Below are 21,827 nucleotides of genomic sequence, written 5' to 3'. Positions count from 1 at the left end.
GTGACTGGTTGACGGTCCCAAGGCCGAGAGAGGCAGAATGGGAATCCAGGCCGTGTCCTTCTGACTCCAGATCCCCTCAGTCCTCCCTGGGATAGGACGTCATCTGGTCCCCGGGTGAGGGCCACCAACATGCCTCCACCCAGAGTTCTCACCTGTGCTCTGGGTCTCCAGCAGCTTGTGCATAGAGCTGTAGGGCCTGGGCGGGATGTTGAGGCTGGTGAGGGTCGTGGGTCCAGAGGCGGGCGCCACCTCCATTAGTGCCTTCTCTTTGAGCATCTCAGGTGGAGGGCTGGTGTGCACGGTGGGGTACACCTTCCCACTGTCCACGGTCCTGCCCGATGCCTCCGATGGCGACCTGGGAGGGGGTGCCTGGCAGCGGACTGGCTCCAAGTGGCAATCAGCATGGTAGAAGCTGTGCACAGCCTCTGCACCCCCTGGAGGGCCCCTGGAAAGGGCAGGAGTTGAGGGTGGTGGCAGCACGAGCCGGCGGGACCCACTGGCATCTCTGTCCTGGATCTGCGGGCTGGGCCGGGGGGCCCGCAGAGTCCCATTGCCCAAGTGGTAGTGGTGGTGGTGGTGATGGTGCACCAGATGGTGGACGGATGGACGGCGGTGGGGGCGAGGGCAGCCGCCACTGGGCTGGGGCTCCTGGCCCCCACGGGGCGCTGGGCTGCTCAGCAGGCCAACCCGCACGCCTGCCGCCCGGGAGACCTGGGCCAGCCTTCGGGCTGCTTTCCGGAGGATATACACGAGGTACTTGAGCAGCTCCTCGTAGCAGCTGCCGGGCTCGGAGAAGCTGGCCAGGGTGCTGGCGTTGGAAAGGAATCTCACGCGCTGCTCCCGCATCAGCTGGCTCTCCCGCTGCTTGGTCTCTGAGAACTGCGTGGCAATCACCACCAGGCACAGGTTGATCATAAAGAAAGAGCCCACCTATTGGGGTGGGGACAAAAAGAGGAGACAGCCTGAAGGAAAGGGAATCACAGTGCATGCTGCCAAGCACTGAGCACTTCCTGTGTGCCAGATACTAGGCTCAGTAATTGTCCAAGCATCATCCTATTTCATTCTCATGACAGTCTGAAGAGGTGACACTTTATTTTTTTTTAAAGGTGACATTTTAATTATCTCCATCTGACAAGTGAGGAAACAGGTTCAGAGATGTTGAGGAACTTCCCCATGATCATTCAGCACAGCAAGGCTAAGAGCTGAACCAACCTCTGTGGAATTCCAAGGAATTGCTATTGATCATTAGGTTATCGGCAAGGATATCTCCCAAATTCCCCGCCCCTAAACAATCCCATTGTCCGAGATCGTGAGCACCCCCCTTCTCATTTTCCGTTAGGAGTAGAGAAGGCTATGGAAATGAATGCTATCTGGGGGACATGGGTTGTCACATTGGATTGAGCTTTTGAGATTCTGGCAAAAACACCATTTACAAAACTCTTGCTTCTAGTCCCAAGTCCTACTGTGTGACCTTGAGTAAGACCTTTAACCCTGGGGCCTCAGTATCCTCATGACCATTGGCCTTGCCTGGATCCCTTTTCCAAACCATGTCTCTCCTCTCCCCGAGCTGGGTGACAGGCTGACTCTGAGCCCTGCAGACTAGCCAGGCCGCCACTCTGCCTTGACCACACTGTCACGTCTCCACTTCCATACCTCAGTCCCCACCCCCTACCCCCACCCCGGGCCTCTGGGATGGCAATTGCTTGGACAATGATCCAGAATGAAAGTAATGAATATTTATGGTGAAAGGCAAATTTTTTTTTCTAGATTGTGTCCTAGTAATTATGATAATTAGCTTCACTAGTGTGATTCCGGAGAGCTGTTTGGAAAGATTTTTCATGGGGTGTGTGGGAGGGTGGAAACAAGGTCCCTTACCTCTCTGTCTGCTTCCCTCCCACTCCCCAGCCTCAGAGAGAGCCGAATGGGGGAAAAGATCACAGACCACCTCCCAGAGGTGCTAATCTTGCCACCCGGGTGACGGTGGGGAGAAGGGAACAGGCCCCAAGCCTGGCTACTTTTCCCCATCAGGGACGATTGCAGGCGAGGGAGCTATTCTTTCTCAGGGTCCCCTCTCACTCACCAACAGGTCTTTATTCTGTCTCCACCTCTCTCTGGAGCCTAAGTCCTGAGTAGAGCTTCATCTCTTTCTCCCATCTTTCTCTTATCTGTCTTTCTGTCTGGCTATGTCACTGGCCTCTTGGTGAAGTGGGAAAAGGGTTGGATTTGGAGGCAATAGCCTGGGGCTGGATGCTCAGCTCCGGCAAGCCTGCCCTCTGGAGCTCAAAGTTCTTGTTTAGAAGATGAGGCCCACAGTCCCTGCACCTGCTGCCTCACAGGGAATCTGAGGGCGAAGCGGGCAGCAGATGTTGCAGCACGCTTCAGCGGCAGCACTCAGCCCAGAGAGACTAAGCCAGAGCACAGTCAAAGCGCATGATTGGGCCAGACGAATGAGGAAACATCAGTTTCCTCATCTGTAAAATGGAGATAATACCAGGATCTTAGTTAGGATTAAACATACCAGCACATAAAAAAGCACTCCAAGCAGAGACTGGCACATAGTAAGTGCGCAATAAATATTAGCTATAAGTGGTAGCAATTAAATGATTAATCATGGTAGTGATTAAAACTACTAAATAAATATTGCTACTTTTGCCTCTGTCTTCTGTCCTCATAAAGTCTTGGAACTTCTGAGCTGGAATAACAGATCACACAGTGTTTCTCATCACCAAATGATGGGAATTTGGAGTGGAACAATTCCTTGTTTGCAGGACTGCCATTTCAAGGTGTCTATTACTTACCCCCTGCCTGCCAGCAAAATGCCAAAAGTGCTCCCCTAGTCCTCATAAAAAGCAGAACCACCCTTTGCATTTCCAAGTGCCCCCTATGAGAGGTGGCATCACCCTGGGTTGAGAACCACCCATTTTACTGATGAAGAAACAAATGCCCAGGGTAGGGCTGGGGGCCTCATGGGGAATGACTTGCTCACGATTTTAAGTGGTGATGAGTGACAGGCCTTGACTTTGGATTTCCTCCTAACTTCTCATAACAGGTGCCCTCTGCCTGCATCTCTATGAGACTTACACTGATAGCTGGAACTTCAGACCAAGCAAGTCCCCTCTCTGGACTCCCCCTATCCATTTCCCCAGTATCCTCCACCCCCACAAGAGCTTGAGGAATCACTCACAATGATGAGAAGGATGAAGTAGATGAAGTTGTAGAAGGAGTGAGCATCCATCACAAAGTACATGATGTCGACCCAGCCCTCCAGCGTGATGACCTGGGGAGGTTGCAAAGGGGCAGGTTATTTCTGGGCCCCCTAGAGTTTCCTGCAGTCTCCTCTAGAGGCCCTGATCCCAACTCAAGCCTGAGGATGACTACTCCAAGCTGGGACTGTGTCCTAGCACTTGGGCTCTGGGAACTCTCCCAGTGCCCAGGCTACCCCACCTGGAAGATGGCGATCCAGGCGTAGCCAATGTTGTCGAAGTTGATGGCACCCTTAAAGGGGTTGTGCTCCCCCGCGGAGCAGTTGGTGTAGTACTGGTTCCAGTTCACACAGGTGGTGTTGCTGGAGCTGTTGTAGGCCTCGTAGTCCAGGCCGCAGGGTGGGCCGCCACCCCCGTCCCCGCGCAGCGTGGGCACACTCCTGCAGGAGCGCATGCCGTTTTCACGAGGCTGGGAGCAGATGAATGGGTTCTCATCCTCGTTCTCAGTCTGGTAGTAGCGCTCCAAGTCCACGCTCAGGGGGCTGAGGAGCAGACAGGAATGAGGCTGAGACCAGGGTTTTCAGGGGACAGGGCCCAGGAAGGGAGAGCTGGGTGGATGCACTGAGGCACACAGGGCAGGTGCCAGGCAGAGGCAGGGGTCAGTGGGTGCGCGTGAGGGGCGCCGGGAGCACACGGATCGAGGTGAGACTCCAGCGTCGGGAAACGGGAAGGCTCCATTCTAGGGCAGTGGTTCCCAATGCGGCTGCACTTTAGCCTCACTGAGGAGCTTTTAAAAATCCCCACACCCGGGTTGAACCCCATACAAATGATATCAGAATGGGGAGCTGGGGAACCCAGGCCTTAGCAGTTGTCTCAACTCCCCAGGTGACTTCAGTGTGTAGCCAAGTTTGATGGCCAGACACATCATTAATAACAGAACAGGTATGTCACCAGCAACAGGGACTGAGGGAGGTCCCAGCCCCATAGTCACTCCCAGGTCACCTCCTGCCCATGTGCCACTCACAGGCTGAAATTCTCAGGCAGGAAGCATCGGTTACGAAGCAGTCCTGCCCACAGCTGGACACCAACGATGCCGAAGATGAAGAAGACGAAGAAGCAGAGCAGCAGGACGTTGCCCAGCATGGGCAGCGTGTCCAGCAGCAGCGTGACGAGGATGCGCATGCCTGTGGGGGCAGAAGCCACGCTGGGGGTGCCAGGCTGGCCGGGCTAGGCTGGCTGCCACAGGCCTGGCAGCACTCCCAGAGAGGGCCCACCGGGGCCTCCGAGGCTGAGGCAGCCCAGCTCAAGCTGGAGGGAGACCAACAGACACTGCTAACTCTGTAGGCAGCCCTCACAGCCCCTAACCCCTACCCACTCTCCCTCGGCCCATCCACACCAGTCAGAGCACAGTACCACCAAGGAAGGGCAGAGTGGCCACAAACAGTCTCCAGCACCACATCCTACCTAACTCTCCTAACATCATCACAGAGCCGATACCATCACCCCCAATTTGCAGATGAGGGTCAAGGCTCAGAGGACTGGCATGACTCGTCCAATATCATAGAGCTGCCAAATACAGGTGCCAGGACTTAAAAACCAGGTTCTCTGCTTCCGCATCCCACTTCGCAGCACACACACACACACACACACACACACACACACAACACACATTCCCATCAGTCATAATCACCTGACCCCACAGTCACTGGGGAAACCAAGGCAGAGAACTCCAGCAGGGATGTTAGCGGGGAGGAATTTCCCTTTGAGAAAGAAGCCCTCAGCAGGGACCAAGGTGACCTGCACTTCACCATGGTTCTGAGCCCCCTTTCTGAGTCTAGTCTCTGCCTGGTCCAGTTTCTCACATCAGGACCTGAGAGGCCTGAGGCTATTTTCTCAGGTGGCCATTTGTTAACAACCTCTTTCACAGGGAAAGCCTCCACAAACCTGCCCCCTAAGATGCTGTTAGACACTGCCCACCTTCCCTACTCCAGATTCAGGATGTCAAAACTAGCTAATGGGCTTCCCTGGTGACTCAGCTGGTAAAGAATCCACCTGCAATGTGGGAGACCTGGGTTCGATCCCTGGGTTGGGAAGATCCCCTGGAGGAGCGTATGGCAATCCACTCCAGTATTCTGGCCTGGAGAATCCCCACGGACAGACGAGCAGGGCAGGCTGCAGTCCATGGGGTTGCAAGGAATCGGACATGACTGAGCGGCTGAGCACACACAGCAAACTAGCCCCTAGGCCACCGAGCCCTTGTCAAACACACAGACCTCTAGTGACTAGTTTTGACCCCTAAAGTGCCACTCATGCGCCCTAAAGTGCTACCCCCTGACCCCCCCTTCTAAGCAGCTGCTAATTAATCCTCCTGATGACTACAGCAGCCCACCCGCCCCACCCCTCCCACCCAGCCAGCCCAGTTTTCTCACTCAGTCACTCTCCCTTCCCCCAACCCCAGCTCCCTTCAGCTTCTCTGTGCTCCAACTGAGATCAATTCCTCAGGGTTTGCATTAAGGGAATTACACTGGTAGTTAGAGGCCTATAAATCTGCCAGCCATCACCTGGGGTGGGAGAGAAGAGAAGGCATGCCTCTGTCTGGAGATCGCGTTAACACCAACATACCTCAATGCCTGGAAGACACACTAAGCACCTCTGCCCACCCTGACACACATCCACATCCACACAGAGGTACGTGTGCACAAGCAGCAAAGAGGGCTACTGCTACAACAGACACAGGGCCCCAGAAACATGCCCCCACCCACCCCACTGGGACAGCAGCAGAGACCATCTGCAGTTTGTGTAGGCTGGGGAGTTGCGATGGGGGCCTGAGCAAGGGTGGGGGGCGGGATGTGGGGGGAGCTGGAGCTGCCAAAGCCTGGCTGGCTCAGAAACCAATGCGGTTTAATTTAGATAATGGTCCCGGCAGTCAGTTGCTGCAGCGGCTTGGAAGGGGGTGGAAAGGGACATAGGCGGGAGGATGAGGCATGGAGCGGCCTTGTCTTGGGAGAAGCCATGCTCAGTGTGGCCACTGCGGTTCCACCGAGAACCAGACTGCATGAGACGTGGCTCTGGCTAGAAAAGGCCGTCCCATTTTGCACCCATTTCTCCTGGCCTGCCAGCTCTCTACCCTGCTCCCACCCACCCCCCTTCCACTGGAGGGAGGGTAGTGTAGCTGAAGGGAACAGGTCATCTGAGACCTCCTGAGACTAGGACCTAAGATCAGGCTGAAATGAGGGGGAAGAGCCTTTCCAGGTAAATCTCACAGTGCCACAGCCAGTATGGGGGCTCCCTTTGGCTCCAGTGACCCAGATTTCCACTGAGCCCTTCTCTGAAGGGGTCTGCCTCATTGTGCCAGACCCTGATGAGGCCTGTGAGTGGCCAGGAGGTAGGGGTGGGATCTGAGACTTCCATATTTCCTCTTCGGGTTCCCTGTTCAGGGGCCGAGGGCTGAGGGGTCACTCACTGGGCACCCGGTTAATGGCCCTGAGGGGTCGAAGCACACGGACTGTCCTGACAGCTGAGAAGCTGACATTCTGCAGGTCCAGCGAATACTCCAGCATCCTGCAGGGAGGGGGCCAAAGGGAAGCCCTTTGAGTCTGAGGCCACCATGAGGGTCAAAAGAGGTCAATGAGGAATCCTCCCCTTCCACCAAGGGACCCTGAAAAGCCAGCTCTCTCCCTAGGGGCAAGGCCACCCTCAATCCAAGGACGAACTCCTTATCAGAGACTGAACAGAAAAGAGTGTGGATGGAGGGGCCCTGGAATTCAGAGAAGCATGGGTTTGAGCACGATAGGCAGGGCAGCCCTGGACCCTCAGTGGACAGCCAGGGAGAAAGCAGTGCTGTAAGTGGGCAGGGGCTGGGAGCCAGGCCTAGAGCCCTGGACCTGGGGAAGGGACTTATCTGACCCACCACTCTTCCACTCCAGGCCCTCACCCTGCAATGACGATGAAAAAGTCAAGCCGGTTCCAAGTGTCTCCCAGGTAACATTTTTTTCCAAAGATGCCCAAGGCCACCATCTTCACCACCATCTCCACAGCGAAGAAGGCAAAGATGAAGTCATCAAAGGCCTGATATGGGGACAAAAGGCTGCTGAAACTGAGAAAAGGGTGGGCAAATCCCCCCCACCCCATCCCCACCCCCACCTCTGGGCTCAGGGCCTCTTGCAGAATCAGGAACTGCCCTCTCGCTCACCACGCACGTGCTCACCTGCAGAATCCGGCAGCGCTGGGAGTCACAGGCGATGTCTTCACATGGCCGGAACATGCCCAGGGTCACACAGTTGAGAAGGATGACCAACATACTGATGCGCTCAAACCAGGTATCGAGTGGTCAAGGAAACGGCTGGCCAGGTGAAACCCGATCACCATCTTGTCCAAGCACCTCCTGCTGCTTGACCTCTCAACCCCATCTGAGATGTAGCCAGGTGTGCTGGGAGGATGCTGGCCTACATATCATACTGGCCCCCCAGGCCCAGACCCACCTTGGTCATCTCACCTCTCTGGACTCAGCTTCCTCTTCTGTAAAGTAGGAAAAGCCACAAATATCCTGACTATTTGCACAAGCCATTTAGGGGATAAAATCAATCGTGCTTGTTGGAAATGCCAGGCACTAAGAGTTTGCTGCTGAATCCGAATCCTATTCTCCCTACCTCACAGGGAAGATGTGAGAAGCAAATGAGATAATGTATGTGAATGTGTGACACAAACCTAAAGTCGGATTATGCCTGCCTTACAGTTTACCAAGCACTTTCACAGCAGGCCACACTGGATGCTCACAACAGCCTCAGGAAGTATCTGAGCTAGAATAGATCACCTTCTTCTGCAGAACTCAAGGAAACTGAGGCCCACGCAAAGTCATGTGCTGAAGGTCATGGAAGAGACCCAGACGAGACAGAGGTTTCTAAGTTTCTGATCTGGGATGGCAGCTTCCATAGCTGCTCAGGCTGCATGGAAGGGGCTGTCACGACCACACTGGCACCAAACTGACAGGCTGAGGCAGACAAGTGCCACAGGACCACAGGCACAGGCTGCCTCTTCCCCATCAGCCCCCTGGCCTCTCAAAGCCCTCAGATGACCTCCAGACACATTCACACGTTTAGGTAATGAGGACCCACTACATACTAGTCCCTGTACTGGACACAAGCCTGGGCAGAGCAGACAGTACCGTGTATACAGACCATGCCACCACCACTCCTTAGGGTCTCCAGCAAAGCTCTGTTTTTCAGCAAGGGGGAAAGAGGTCTTTTTAAACCCTGAGTCTCTCCACATAGTGGATTTCATTAAGGGATTCACTTCTAGCCCTCAGCAGGAGAATGTACAAAATGGCTTCCAGACCTTAGAAAGTTCTGGGGATCGAGCTCACATATAAATGATTGAGCATCCCATTTTCTCAAGGAAAACACGAGAAGGGTGGGAAAGAGTAAAGAGGCTAGAAGCAAGCAGAAATGGGAGGCCAGAGGAAGGAGAAGGCCTCGAGGAGGAAGGTGCAGAGGGGGTCATGGCAGCCCACAGCATGACCCAAGAAGCCAGACTCAGTGTAACAGTCAGGGCCCTGAGAAGATGGAATCTTCCCGTCATAACTCCACTTTCAGAGATGAGAAGGCTTTGGCCAGGGACCCAAGAACTCTCCTTGAAGCTGGTTCCAGCCATACCCCATCTCTGTCTTGAACCTCAGACCAGTCTCCCTCTCTGGGAGTCCACATTCAACCTCCTCAAAGCCCTCCTACCCCCTCCTATCACCCAGGCCATTTTCCCTGACTCACATCCCTTTCCACTGACAGGTACCCAAACTTCCCAAAGCACTACAATTTCCCTAACCTCACATCCTCACATGAATAAGAGTTAAAAAAAATTTCCAGGCTTTTGGGGTAAGTAGATGGAATGGGGAAATCAAAGGAGCACTCTGTTTCCATGGAGCTGTTTTCCTGAGTAGAGCTAGAGCCCAGTGGATCTCTCCCCAGAATGAGGGTCAGCCAGGGGTCACCCTGGAATAAAGGGGACAGGGAGGGAGCTCCCTTGGGACCATCATCTGGAAAAGGAAGGACACAATTACTTTCAAGAACTGGCCCGCTTTCCCCAAGATAGCCCCCTCCTCTCTTCTGTAGGGAAGAGGTTCTGGAAGGGACCCATATGAGCAGATGTCTCCACATGGAGGGGAGGTGGGTAGCTCTCCTGGAAAGAGGAGCTCCTGGGACACCTGTTTGGACCTCCCTAATGGCAGTGAGTCCATCACATCATCTGTGCCCTCGTTTCATCTCCCTCGCTGAGGCAGGGGCACTCTGATACATCCAAGCCCCTACACAGCTTAGAGTAGTGCCTGCCCTGTAGCAGATGATCAATACATGGGAAGAATGAATGAATGAATGAATGGATCAATCAATCAATATCCCTGCCTAGAAGCCAGATGTATCTCCCATTCATGTTTTCCTACCTTAATTGCTTCAACAGCGATAAATTACTGATAACTGGGGGTGGGGTGGGGAGAAGTGGCACTGTAAAGGAGCTATCCATCTTTCTATCCACACCTTACACACGCTCATGCTGAGGCTTCTTAGAGCCAGAGTCTGCCCGCAAATACCCCCACCTCCAGCTCTTAGCAATGGAAGCCCCTTCTTAAAAGCCCCCATAGACAATTCACCCTACTTCTAGGTACATCCTGCCACTCTCACCTCTCCCCCTTCCCTATAGATAAACATAAACGGAAAGCGGAAACCCCAGAGCACAGGCAAACTTGGGACAATCTAAACTGAGGAATAATTAATGGAGATGGGGGGTTTTTCACCCTTGTCAGGGTAGGGTTTATTTCCTTGAGAATATAGCCGTATGTCACTGTGTGATGTTCCTCTGTTGCCATAACAACAGGAGGATGTGTCACCAGGTGGTGTGGATTTGTTGCCATGGTAACAAAAAGGACCCTCTCACATATGAACTCCCCTTGCCCAGGCTTCTGTCTTATCCTCATGCAGGGAAGGGGAAGTGGGGAGACCCACAGGTTATCAGCTTCGGGAGGGGGGAACCATGTGACAAATCTCCACAGTAACCAGGGGAATGGGGGACACTGGTTGCCATAGTGACTGTGAGAGACCTGTGCAGTCACATGTCTACTGTTGCTATGGTGACTGTCCGGGCTGGAGTGGATCCCAAAGGGGGAGGTGGGTAGAAGGGAGGATCTTTCTTCTCCCAACAACCCACCATCAAAAGCAGAGAAAAAGGAAATGGCAGGGTGAGGAACCCCACTTCCATCCCTCCCCCCTCCTCCCTACAAGAAAAAAACTAGAGCCTGTTATCTGCACAACTGAGTCTTCTCTGTGGGGCTTTATCTAGAGCCTTTCCCTAGTTAGGCAGCTATAAGGGAGAGGAAGGTAGAGCTGGACCACCTCCAGGGGTATGGGGGCTTGGGACAAGGCATGCTTGAGAAGGGAAGCAGCCCCCCAGCTGTCCCATTCCCTGCTAGGAGCCTGCAAATCTGAGACTAAGGAGCGCTAAAGAGGAAACTGGCCTGGACCCAGGAATCCTGGCCTCCTAGTACTCGTTGGGAAGGTGGGGTGCTTGTCTCATTTGCCTCCGGAGAGGCTGGTGTCTATGAGACTCAGCATTCCCCAGGTGGGGTGAGACCTAGGGGCTCAGGAGCAGGGTTCCTGTTGGGAGGCTGAAAAGGGGATTCCCCCAGCCAATCCCACCCCCCACCACCACCACAAGCCTGTTTCACAGTGGTCTGCCCATTGCCTGTTCCAGAGTGTGGGTGTGTGGGGAGGGAGGTTTCCAGCTAAACTGAAAACTGCAGCCCTGAGAAAGGCAGCCAGCCCCACCCAGAGACAGAGACGTGAGACACGGGGACACAAGAGAGCCGGCCCGCTGGAATCTTTGGGAGGGAAAATAGGCCAGAAATCTGATTCAAATGTCTGTGACTCTGTGTGTGTGTGTGTGTCGGCGTGCGTGTGTGTGTGTGTGTGTGAGCAGTTGTGTCTGTCGCCATCCTGGCTGAGGCAGGCAGGGCGGGGTGAGAGCTCGGGCGGGAGGAGGCAAGGGTGAAGGGGGGCTATGTGGTCGGGATAATCCCAGGAATGGCTCCAACTGGCACTCTGGGTGATGGGGAGTCCCCCAACAGTTCAGAAGAGCAGAGTGTGTGCGGAGCCGGGAAGAAAGGTGGGCCTGGGACAGAAAGAGTGCGAGGGGGTGCTCTGGCCATCTCAGCCTAGTTCAGTCCTCTAGCCCCAGCCCTTCTCCCCAGAACCTCTCTGGAGGTCCTTGGGGTTGAAAACGAGAGGGGGGAGCTGGTGAGGAGATACGAAGAACACCTCCCTTCCATTTTCTCTGAAGACCAAAATGGAGACTTCTCCCTAGGGAAGGGAAGCAGGGGAGCTTGGGACACTGGGATGGTGGCAAGGAGAGCTCCAGAGACTCCCTGTGCCCCCTCCCCTCCAGACACACACACTCGCAGACACACGCAGATCACACACTCACACTCACTTCTGGAAGCCATTAGGGCTCCTGCAGCTCAGGCCTCCCCCTTCTCCTCCCCCAACTCCTGGCAGGCTCCCTTCTCCCCCTCTGGCCCCCTTCCCACTCCCCCTCTCGGCATCCCAAATGCCAGCCTGTGATTTCCAAATGAGAAAAAGCTGTGCTGGGCTCTGAGCTTGGAGAAACTCCTACACAAACTTCCAGATGTGACACAACAGCCGAGAGGGAATGCTCAGGATCTCCTTCCCAGGAGGGGAAACGCACTCCCTCACACTTGAAGAAACATATACTGCAAAGTCCAACACACTCCCTTCCCTATAGCCTGGGAGGAGGGGGCCTTTCTGACTGTCCATGAAGCCCTGGTCTCCCCAGTACCAAAATATGCACTTCTAAGCTCCTCCTTCCTTTGCTGTCACCCATCCCTCCCAACACACACACACACACACACACACACACACATATGCACGCACACATTCACACATACACCACGTCCCACCTGGGTCTAGATCCCCTCTCTAGGAAACCCGGTCTCTTAAAGAGGCTGAGAAGAATGCCAAGAAGAACCTAGTGAGCTTCAGTTCGTTGAGGGGAGGTGTCCCGTCCCCCAGGCCCAGAGGTGCAGCCAAGGGAAGCCTCGAGAATAGTAAAAGGACTGAGAGAAAGATTGAGGTCCAAGAGTCAGTCCAGAGCCCCTCTGACAAGAAAACACAGGTTTCTTTTGATACAGGATGTGATGAATATGGTGAGGGCACATCTGAAGCAGCTCCCTTGCCAAGAAATTGTTCTCCACCCATCCTCAGCCAATCCAGGCTTAGGGGCTTGTCCAGACCTAGTAAAGCTGATGCCCCACACCCCAGACTCCCACCACTAGAGGTAAGCTTGCCCGCCCCACCCCCCCAAGATGAGCACTGGGCCTCCACCTCTCTTACCTCATTCCAGCCCTCTCCACTTGCCCTTTTCCAGACCTCCTCAAGGAAGAAACCTGATCCCAGACCATCCACTAGCACCTAAGATAGGGTGGATGGGGGAGATGCTGGCCAAGAGGTCTGCGGCTTTTTGGAGGGAAAAAGAAGAGAAGATTTCTCTCTACGCACATAACCACCACCACCACACACCCCGGGGGCTCCTGAGAAGGAGGAGTTGGGTCTAGTGCTTTTTCACATTCATGGAGAGGGTGGGTGATTAGGAGTGGAGAGGAGGGATGCCCTGAGACTGTTCTTTTTTAGAGACATTTGTTCCCCATCTCTACCACTGAGAAAGGACTCTGGGGTGGGGGGTGGGGAGCCCAAATGTGCCAGATCAGCAGGTCCACAGACCTTTGAGGCAACCCCCTTTTTCTGCAGCTCAGAGAGAAAGGAAGGGGCAGGGGATGGAGAGAGGGAATGATGAGGGGAGCTTCCTAAAGACCCACAGGGTGCACAGGATGGGGGTTGCGGGGAGACCCAAGCTCACATCTCTGCTTTGCGCACTAGAGGCAGCAGAGCTGCAGAGAGAGGGCGGCACCAAGCTCTCCCCCTCCCCAAAGCAGAGTCCCAGCTGGGCTCTCAACTGGTTACAGGGGAGAACTGACATCTCTCACCCTGGGTCCAAAAGGGCCTCTGAGCTGGGAAGAAAGAGCCAGGAGAAGCTGTCAAGACCAGGGATGGCAGCCCATCCCATTCCCCATTCCTTTCGGCAGTGATGGGACTCACCCAGGAGCTAGGAGCTGGGCATTAGTCAAGTAGACTAGGGGCTAAGGGGGAGAAGCCATGGGGGTAAGGGGGCTGGGGTCTCCCACACAATTCCAGACAGGGCACAGGAGAGAGGGCAATGCTAAATCTATCTTCCTGTAATGTGGGGCTTGCCTTTCACAAAGCCATCCAAGGAGTAGACATGAGGTGGTGGACCTAAGCTTTCCTCAGTGAACCAGCTCACAGCCTCACTGTCCCCGTGCCCCCCACTGCTTTCTCGGAAGGCTGTGGTCTCCATACCTGCTCTGCAGTCAGGCCGGAGCGCTCCTATAGAAAGGGGATGGGTAACTTGGACCTGCTTAAGCCCATCCCCCACTTGCCAAGCTCTTGCCACAGTCTTTCCCTCCACAAGAAAAAAATCTAGCACAAAACTCCCCAAGCCAACCTTAAGCACCCCGCATTGAATAAAGAACTGGGGAGAAGGGAGGCAATCGGAGCACTGGGTTCTTACTGAAAGGGTCTTTACTTCGACTCTGGGGGCAGATAGCTCTCCTCCACCACATCTTGTTCTCATTCTGCGCCCCTGACATCAGCCGCCGCCGGAATCTCCTTGTTGTGCCTCCAACCCGCGGGGTGGGGGTTGGGGGGGGGTTAGGACCTGGTCCCCGCCCCCCAGCATCTCCCTCAGGGTCAGTGAAAATGTCAGTCTCAAGGACCAGGTTGGGGAGGGGGTGGGGTGGGGTGGAGGAATTAGACCCTAGAATCCACTGCAAACTTTGGAGCTGGGGCAGGAGGGAAACCCAGGAGATTGCGGTACCCCCTCCCCCGTCCCCGCAGCTTCCTCCCCACCCCACCCCCCAAACTCGGAAACCAAACCCAGCTCGCTAACTGGCGGCGGGCGGAATAGAGCTCCCGGGCTCCCGAAGCTTCCCACATCTGGAGGATGACGACCCTCCCTTGCCCACATGTGGAGAGCATCCAGCTGCCAACCAATGGGGGCACGTCGCCTCTCTTTTCCTGGCCTGGATCCCAGCCCCTCAAGGAGGACTGAGGTGTGTGTACCGAGGTGGGGCTCGCCTGGGGTATCAGCCAAACCTGCTCCCGTCTCCGCTCCCACTCTGACACCCCCTCCCCTCCCTAGCAGCCCCCCTCTCATCTGCCCATCTTTCAAGCTCACTTCTCCGACTCACCTGGCTTTTGGTTCCCTCAGGCGGTGGCCCGCCCCCCTGCGGACCCCCCAGCCCGGCCGTCGTGCCCCGGAGGATATGGGTTACAGACCGTGCGGAGACACCAGCTCCGCGGGCGGCTGTCCTGGCTCAAGTAGAAGAAAACCACCGGGGCCAGTGCAGGGTATGGCAGCCCCTCCGCCTCGGAGTCCGCGCTGCCGGGGTCCTTTTCCGCCGACCCCGGCCCCGGCCGGTCCCTGGCCCCCGACAGGTCGTTGAGCCGCATGAAGCTCCGGGGCTGTCCTGACTCCTCGGCGCCCGCTCCATCCTCCTCCTCGTCCATCCTCTGGCCAGCCGGGGCCCGGGAGGTTTCGAGAGGGGCTAGCGGCGCCCCTCAGAAAAGGTGTCCTCACGCAAGCGGGGGGCCCCGGCGGGGGCGCATCTGGGGGGCTCTAGGGCGCAGGCTGAGCCCCCGGGAGGGCCAGTTCAGCCCAGATCCCCCTGCCCGCAGGGGCATGCTGCCCGCCGGGCGCCGGGTCGAAGGGAAGCCCCGCCTGGCGCGAGTCCCGCTTCCCCAGTGCTTTTAGGGCCCCCCGGGCCAGCCGGCCGGCTCCCCCTCACTTTGTTCTGGCTTCTTCGCTTCGCGCCCAGGCTCCGGTCGCCAGATTCGGCGCTACCTTCGGCGAAGCGGCCCCAAGAGGGAGAGAGAGAAGAGGGCTGGAGGTGGGGGGGTCCAAGGAGAGGCGCCCCCTCTTCCTGCGGCGCAGCTGGAGCAGGATCTAAGGGGTCAGCATCGTCCCGGCTCCGCGCCAGCGGCGGCGGGGGAGGGGAGGAGGAATCTCTTTGGGGGTGGGTTTGGAGGGGATGGGGGGCGGCTCCTTCCTCCTCCCGGCGGCCGGCTCCCGGTCCAGGAGGGGCGGGGAGGTGACGAGGGGCCGTCCCAGGCGGGGGTGGAGGCGGAGATGCCGCCGCCGCAGCCGCCGCGGTGGCTGCTGCTGCCGTAGCTGTCGCCGGCGCCACTGCCTCCTCCTCCGGCCGAGACGCGGAGAGAGCAAGCGAAAACGGCGGCGAGGAGCCGGGCGCACACCACAGCTGGATCCCTCACTCCAACTTCAAGCCTCGGCCCCGCCTCTCCCCAGCCAGCCTCGCAGCCAATGACCGCGCGCCGCCGGCCCCGAGCCGCACGTCCATTGGCTGGTCGGCGTGGCAGTGAGGGCGGGGGTGCCGGGGAGAGAGCCACAGCTGGAATCCGGTTCCCACCCCAAAGCCCGGGACCGCCTCTCTCCCCTCCTCTTGCCCCTGGTGTCAGCTCCAGAAGACCGGAGCCAATTAGACAGCTACCCAGACCGAACCCACTTTCCTATTGGCCGCTAAGGGCTCTGGGACTCTTCTGGAGGGAGCCCCAGGGACTCAAAAGTATTTGGAGTGGGGTCCTGGGATATCGTTGCGGGCCCTGGGGCATCCTTTGTCCAAGACCCCAGAATTGGACCGCAAATGGAGGGCGGGGCTCAGCTCTGGGAGGGCCTGGTGCAGAAGGAAGCAGACGGCCCGGAGTGAGGGGTGTGACCAGGGTCCTAGAGCAAAACCTTGGTTAATCTTTCATCCTGGAGTTGAGCCTGGGACCAGGACTGAGGAGGGGCGAGCGGAGCGGGAAGTCCGGCGGATAGCACTTCAGGCTGGGGGACGCTAGTCTTAGGGAAATGGGCGGAGCCAAGGAAAGGTTGGAGCAGGCAAGGTCTGGGCGTGGTCTCTACCAACTTCTTGGGCTTGTTGGTCCTCCTCCCAGGTCCACTTTTGCTACTTTGACCCTAATCTCCTAACTAACCTGCTGACCTTGATCTCATGTTGACACTCCTAAGCTTCCGGAAAGGGCTTCGTGCTTGAACACATGGCCCCAGACAGGTCACAATGGACTCAGAGCCCAGATCTCTAAGAGCAACTGCAGAGAAAGGGGATGTTCCTGCCAAGGGACTTGCAGGGGTCTCCAGTGTGTGGGAGGTGGTGGAAGCATAGAACTGGGCTTTGCCGACTCTTAACCTGCAGTTTCACGAAGCCCCCATTCAGTGCCTCAGTTTCTCCTTCCCGAGTTCCAGTATGCCTGTCTGCAGGAAAGCAGGTTGGCAGGGCTACTCTTCTCGCACATTTCCACCTTACCCCAAGCAGGTCCTCGAGGGTTTGCTGCTACTCACGCTCGCGCACACTGGCGCAGACCCCGACCCTCACCACGCCTCTCCCTCCCGAATCCTCCGACTTTGTCGGCCCCAGGTCCCTCTCGCCCGCAGCGCTACCCCTAAAGGTGGTGTGTACCCTGGATCGGGGTTCTGGGGTGAAAGGGGGCGGAGAGGGCATCCAGGATTAAGACGTCGGGAAGCGCTTTCCCACCTCTGCTGGAGGTAGATTCTGTGCAACCAAGCATATCAGTTAGTTCTCTGGAGACTTCAGGGCCGCTTACGCGCCATCGCCGAGAGGCAGAGGAATGGACTGGATGACCTTCCTACACCCGCCATCACCCCGACTCCCTGGCGTTTTTCGCTCTCCCAAGGCTGCGTCACCCACGCCTCCTGCCGAGTTGGGTGGGTGTCTCAGCTCCCCCCAGGGCGGGTTTCAGGGAATGCAGTGGAGAGGGCAGAGCGGTTGCTACCTCCTAGGTTGCCCTTTCGCCGAATCTGGCACCTAGTTGTGCAAATGAGGCCGGGCTTTTTGCATTTCATGCTAATGAGCAGATCCCTGAAGAAGTGCCTTTCTCTCCTGGCGGGAGTCCTGCTCTCATTCCGGCTTGCGCCAGCGCCAGTCTTGAACTCTCAGTGGTCTTCTGGGAGAGGGGACTGTTTATTACAGTAGGCCCTCAGAGTCTGACACCTTTTTCCCTCTGGGCAGTCGGCAGTTTGCCTAGTTGGCTTGCCCTTCCCAGACAAGATCAGGGAAAGAGGCCCCACTCTAATCACGCCCCCGCCCTTAACAAAGAAAATGAAGCCAGAGAGGCTTGCCCTGTCCAATGGTCAGGTTTCCTGAGAGTCAGCAGACCGCACACCTTTATCCAGCACCATCCTCTAACCCCCATCTCTGGGTTGAACTTTGTTCTAGAACATACCCATAAAGGGGGGCAGATAACATGCACCATCAGAGCAAAGCATCCCTGAGCTTGGGGCCACCTAAGGCATCCAGACTCCTCTGCAGGACACCAGCCGACTCTGACATCCCTATCAGAGATGCTCACTGTTGGTGTGAGTGCAGGAGGTAAAGAGGGAGGCAGGACCCACAAAGAAGGCAAAGGAAGCTATGAAATCATCTTTAATTCCAAGCCTCAGCTCTGACATTACCTCCTCAGGGTGGCCTTCTTTCAGCAAGTATTTAGTATTACAGTACCTACTAAGTGCCAAAGTGCTGAGGACACCATACTGGGTCACGCCAGAGTCTGTAATCTCAGAGGACTTGGCCCAGCCTGGGTTTATGTCTCTATTTATGGCAATGAAATGGTCGTATTCCCCTCTAGGCTCTATGTTCCTTGAAGACAGGGGCTATGTCTATTTTGCTCATCAGTTTGGCACATAGTAAGTATGGCAGAAAGTGAAGAGGAACTAAAAAGCCTCTTGATGAAAGTGAAAGAAGAGAGTGAAAAAGGTGGCTTAAAGCTCAACATTCAGAAAACGAAGATCATGGCACCTGGTCCCATCACTTCATGGGAAATAGATGGGGAAACAGTGGAAACAGTGTCAGACTTTATTTTGGGGGGCTCCAAAATCACTGCAGATGGTGATTGCACCCATGAAATTCAAAGACACTTACTCCTTGGAAGGAAATTATGACCAACCTAGATAGCATATTGAAAAGCAGAGACATTACTTTGCCAACAAAGGTCCGTCTAGTCAAGGGTATGGTTTTTCCAGTGGTCATGTATGGATGTGAGAGTTGGACTGTGAAGAAAGCTGAGCGCCGAAGAATTGATGCTTTTGAACTGTGGTGTTGGAGAAGACTCTTGAGAGTCCCTTGAACTGCAAGGAGATCCAACCAGTCCATTCCAAAGGAGATCAGCCCTGGGTGTTCTTTGGAAGGAATGATGCTAAAGCTGAAACTCCAGTACTTTGGCCACCTCATGCAAAGAGTTGACTCATTGGAAAAGACTCTGATGCTGGGAGGGATTGGGGGCAGGAGGAGAAGGGAACAACAGAGGATGAGATGGCTGGATGGCATCACTGACTCGATGGACGTGAGTCTGAGTGAACTCTGGGAGTTGGTGATGGACAGGAAGGCCTGGCGTGCTGCGATTCATGGGGTCGCAAAGAGTCGGACACGACTGAGCAACTGAACTGAAGTAGGTGCTTAATAAATCTGTTAGATGAATAAGTAACCTCAGGTAGACAAGGGGAATGGGAGGGGTAAGAAATTCCTTTCTCTGGGTCTCAGCTGGTCTGTGTCTAAAACCTCCTCTGATTTTAGAGGAGAAGCCCCGTATAGACCCTGCTCCACCAGCCCTGTCAGCCCACTCCCATTTACACCTCCCTCAAGTCTGGATGGTTCCCTCAGGAACTGAGAGAATCCTCCCATTGGTGATGCTCTCTGCTCAGCAATGATACACTGTCCCATTTAGTCACCTCACAGCCTTGGGAGTTGGTGGCTGGGTGGGTGCTGGGAGCTGGGTGGTATTTTTTAGATAAGGAAACTGAGGCTCCAGGAAATGATTAAATTACTTAAGTGACTGCCCAAACTACGAGGCCCTCTCTCCAATGGCCCTGGCCCACAGCTCCTCTAGGACAGTCCTACTGGCAGAACAAGGAGCATACTCAAGAGGGACCAGAAAAGGAAAAAAGAGGCTGAAGACTTAAAACCCCACATTTGAGCAAGACTTATGCTCAGCTGTGCCCTCTTTAGGAAATGGAAGCACTTCTAAGAGAACTAACCCTTTAAGGCCCTTACTCTCCTCAGAACTCATTTACCAACTCCCATTATCAGGTGTGGGATTCCCTGATGGCTCAGTTGGTAAAGAATCTGCCTGCAACCCAGGAGACCCTGGTTCAATTCCTGGGTCAGGAAGATCCGCTGGAGAAAGGATAGGCTGCCCACTGCAGGATTCTTGGGCTTCCCTTGTGGCTCAGCTGGTAAGGAATCCACCTGCAATGCAGGAGACCTGGGCTTGATCCCTGGTTTGGGAAGATCCCCTGGAGAAGGGAAAGGCTACCCAGTCCAGTATTCTGGCCTGGAGAATTCCACGCAGGAGGTCACAAAGAGTCAGACACAACTGAGCGACTTCCACGTTCACTTTCATTGTCAGCATGCCTGATACGAGGGCAAGGAAAAGAGGTGAGACAGAGACAGAAGACTGGCTGAAGCGGCACTGTTGTCGGTAGCGAGCTGCTCAGGTGTGTCCAACTCTTTGGGGACCCTATGGACTGTAGCCAGCCAGGCTTCTCCATCCACGGGATTTCCCAGGCAAGAATACTGAAGTGGGTTGCCATTTCCTTCTCCAGGGGATATTCCCAACCCAGGGATCAAACCTGAGTCTCCTGCATTGCAGGCGGATTCTCTACTGCCTATCCACCACAGAAGTCTGGATGGAGGGGCAGAAAACACCAAATGATTTTCCTTCATAGCTGAACTTCCTGGGGGAAGAGGAAGCCTTAGTAGTCTTTATTGTATGCCAAAGACCCCAGAAAGAATGAGTTGTGTCAGATGCTTTCAGACCAGTTTTCTTACCCTCTCTGGGTCTTGAACATCTATTCGTATGAAGCAGAAGGTACCTACCTTGCCATCTCATTCATGAGGGTCAGTGGGACAACTGAGTTAAGAGGGCTTTGCAAACTGCCTGGACATTTTCAAAGCCATGTCTGGGGCTGAAAAAAAAGGCCACCTGTGCTTTACCATGCTCCACCCTCCCTCCTCGAGCTTCCTTTGTAGCTCAGTTGGTAAAGAATCCGCCTATAAAGCAGGAGACCCGGGTTTGATTTCTGGGTTGGGAAGATCCCCTGGAGAAGGAAATGGCAACCCACTCCAGTATTCTTGCCTGAAGAATCCCATGGACTGTAGCCTGCCAGGCTTCCTCTGTCCATGGGGTCGCAAGAGTCGGTCACGACTTAGCAACTAAACCACCAACCACCACCCTCCCTCCTCATTGCACCCCAGACCAGGTTCTACTTATCCAGACTTCCTGGCCAGGGTGAACAGGCTTCAGCCAGAAAGGGCTAGCTGACCTTGTTGGCTGGAGCCCTAATCCTCTCCAGATCGGCCGGTGGCTTGCCACCTGCCCATCTGCCCATCCCCAGGTCCCAGTGACCATTGGTGGCTGTGATTAACAGTGTGCAAGGGGTGGCGATGGTCCTGAGCAGAACTTGAAGTGGTTTACTTCATTCTCCCAGCCCCTTCCAGCTCCACTCCTCTCCTCTGCTGACATCCCCACAAGCAGTGGCCCCATTCAGAGCTTATCTCTAGCAGCCTCTCCCGGCTCTCTACTCCTTGGCTCTGGGGCTACAAGGGTACCTAGGTTCATCAGACCCCCAAAGGGCTCAGGGTTGAGGTGCAGCCCCATTACTCTGTACTTGCCCTTCCCAAAGAATGCTTCTAGTCCCCTCTTCCTGGAGGAAAACTAGATGGGGCTTCCAGGGCCTGTGAAGATGTGGGTGCCAAGGATGAATCTTGTGAGCATCTCCCAACACTGAGGGAACAGAAGGAGATCACAGGCAGGCAGAGATTGTCCCTGCAACAGGAAGTGCTCAGGTTTGGAGAAGGACTTCCAACCCAACTCCTTCCCTGGACTAACATATATGAAATCAGGGGGATGGACAATATGACTTCCTGTGGGAAGGCTGGGAGCTGGATAGATACCCCAAAAGAAACGTCCTTGGTCCTGATAAGAGCAGCTCTTATAATGGACCAGTAAATATACAAATTCCATGAAAAATGAAAGCTCATATGAAACATCCCACTTCCCCAGCTTAAAATTGGAGGAGACAATGGGAAGGACCAGAAAATATGCAAATTCCATGAAAAATAAAAGCTCGTATGAAGCACCCCAGCTTAAAATTGGAGGAAACAATGGGAACAGAGGCAGCGACCTTTCTTAACCCTGTCTGAGGGTAAGGACTGGCCTTTCTCCTCTTGTGCAAGTCCATACCCCACCCCCATCCCTGGTGACCATTACCAGTCCCCTGACCTCAGCTTCACTCAGGTTGTAATGACCATGGAGGGGGGCAGAGTCAGCTTGGTGTCCTTTGAAGGTAAAAGAGGAATCCAAGAATACAGGGGGATCATCTAGGGGCTCCCAGAAAAAGGGACCCTGGGCTGCTGGTTCCCACGCTGGAGGCCCCGCCCTCACAAGCAAGGCTAAGGCCCAGAGG

General features: G+C 55.2%; 1 protein-coding gene across 35 annotated transcripts in view; it reads right to left on the bottom strand.

The window, feature by feature from the left end:
• The window catches only part of CACNA1G (calcium voltage-gated channel subunit alpha1 G), a 61,402-nt gene extending 46,418 nt beyond the window's left edge, over window positions 1-14,984 (bottom strand). For 22 of the 35 annotated variants that reach the window (XR_015147715.1, XR_015147714.1, XR_015147717.1 and 19 more), the window contains exons 1-7: window positions 7,411-7,648; window positions 7,138-7,271; window positions 6,667-6,764; window positions 4,228-4,387; window positions 3,445-3,745; window positions 3,185-3,277; window positions 153-930 (exon numbers count right to left, since the gene is read on the bottom strand). Coding sequence is in view for 25 of the 35 variants with exons in the window: in XM_086358148.1 (XP_086214274.1) it covers window positions 153-930; window positions 3,185-3,277; window positions 3,445-3,745; window positions 4,228-4,387; window positions 6,667-6,764; window positions 7,138-7,271; window positions 7,411-7,503 (1,657 nt within the window). In the remaining 10 variants the exon portion in view is untranslated. Of the gene's footprint in view, window positions 1-152; window positions 931-3,184; window positions 3,278-3,444; window positions 3,746-4,227; window positions 4,388-6,666; window positions 6,765-7,137; window positions 7,272-7,410; window positions 7,649-14,600 lie in introns of those variants that run through there. The other 13 variants (XM_086358160.1, XM_086358162.1, XM_086358167.1 and 10 more) reach the window with 2 other exon arrangements.
• Between the last annotated feature and the right edge of the window lie 6,843 nt (window positions 14,985-21,827).

This window comes from Bos grunniens, chromosome 19, assembly GCF_055505025.1.
Source record: "Bos grunniens cultivar Pamir isolate PY7600 chromosome 19, Bosgru_T2T1.0, whole genome shotgun sequence".
Lineage (NCBI taxonomy): Eukaryota > Metazoa > Chordata > Mammalia > Artiodactyla > Bovidae > Bos > Bos grunniens.
Note: the sequence above shows the minus strand (reverse complement) of the source record. Positions and strands in the feature narration are given on the sequence as shown.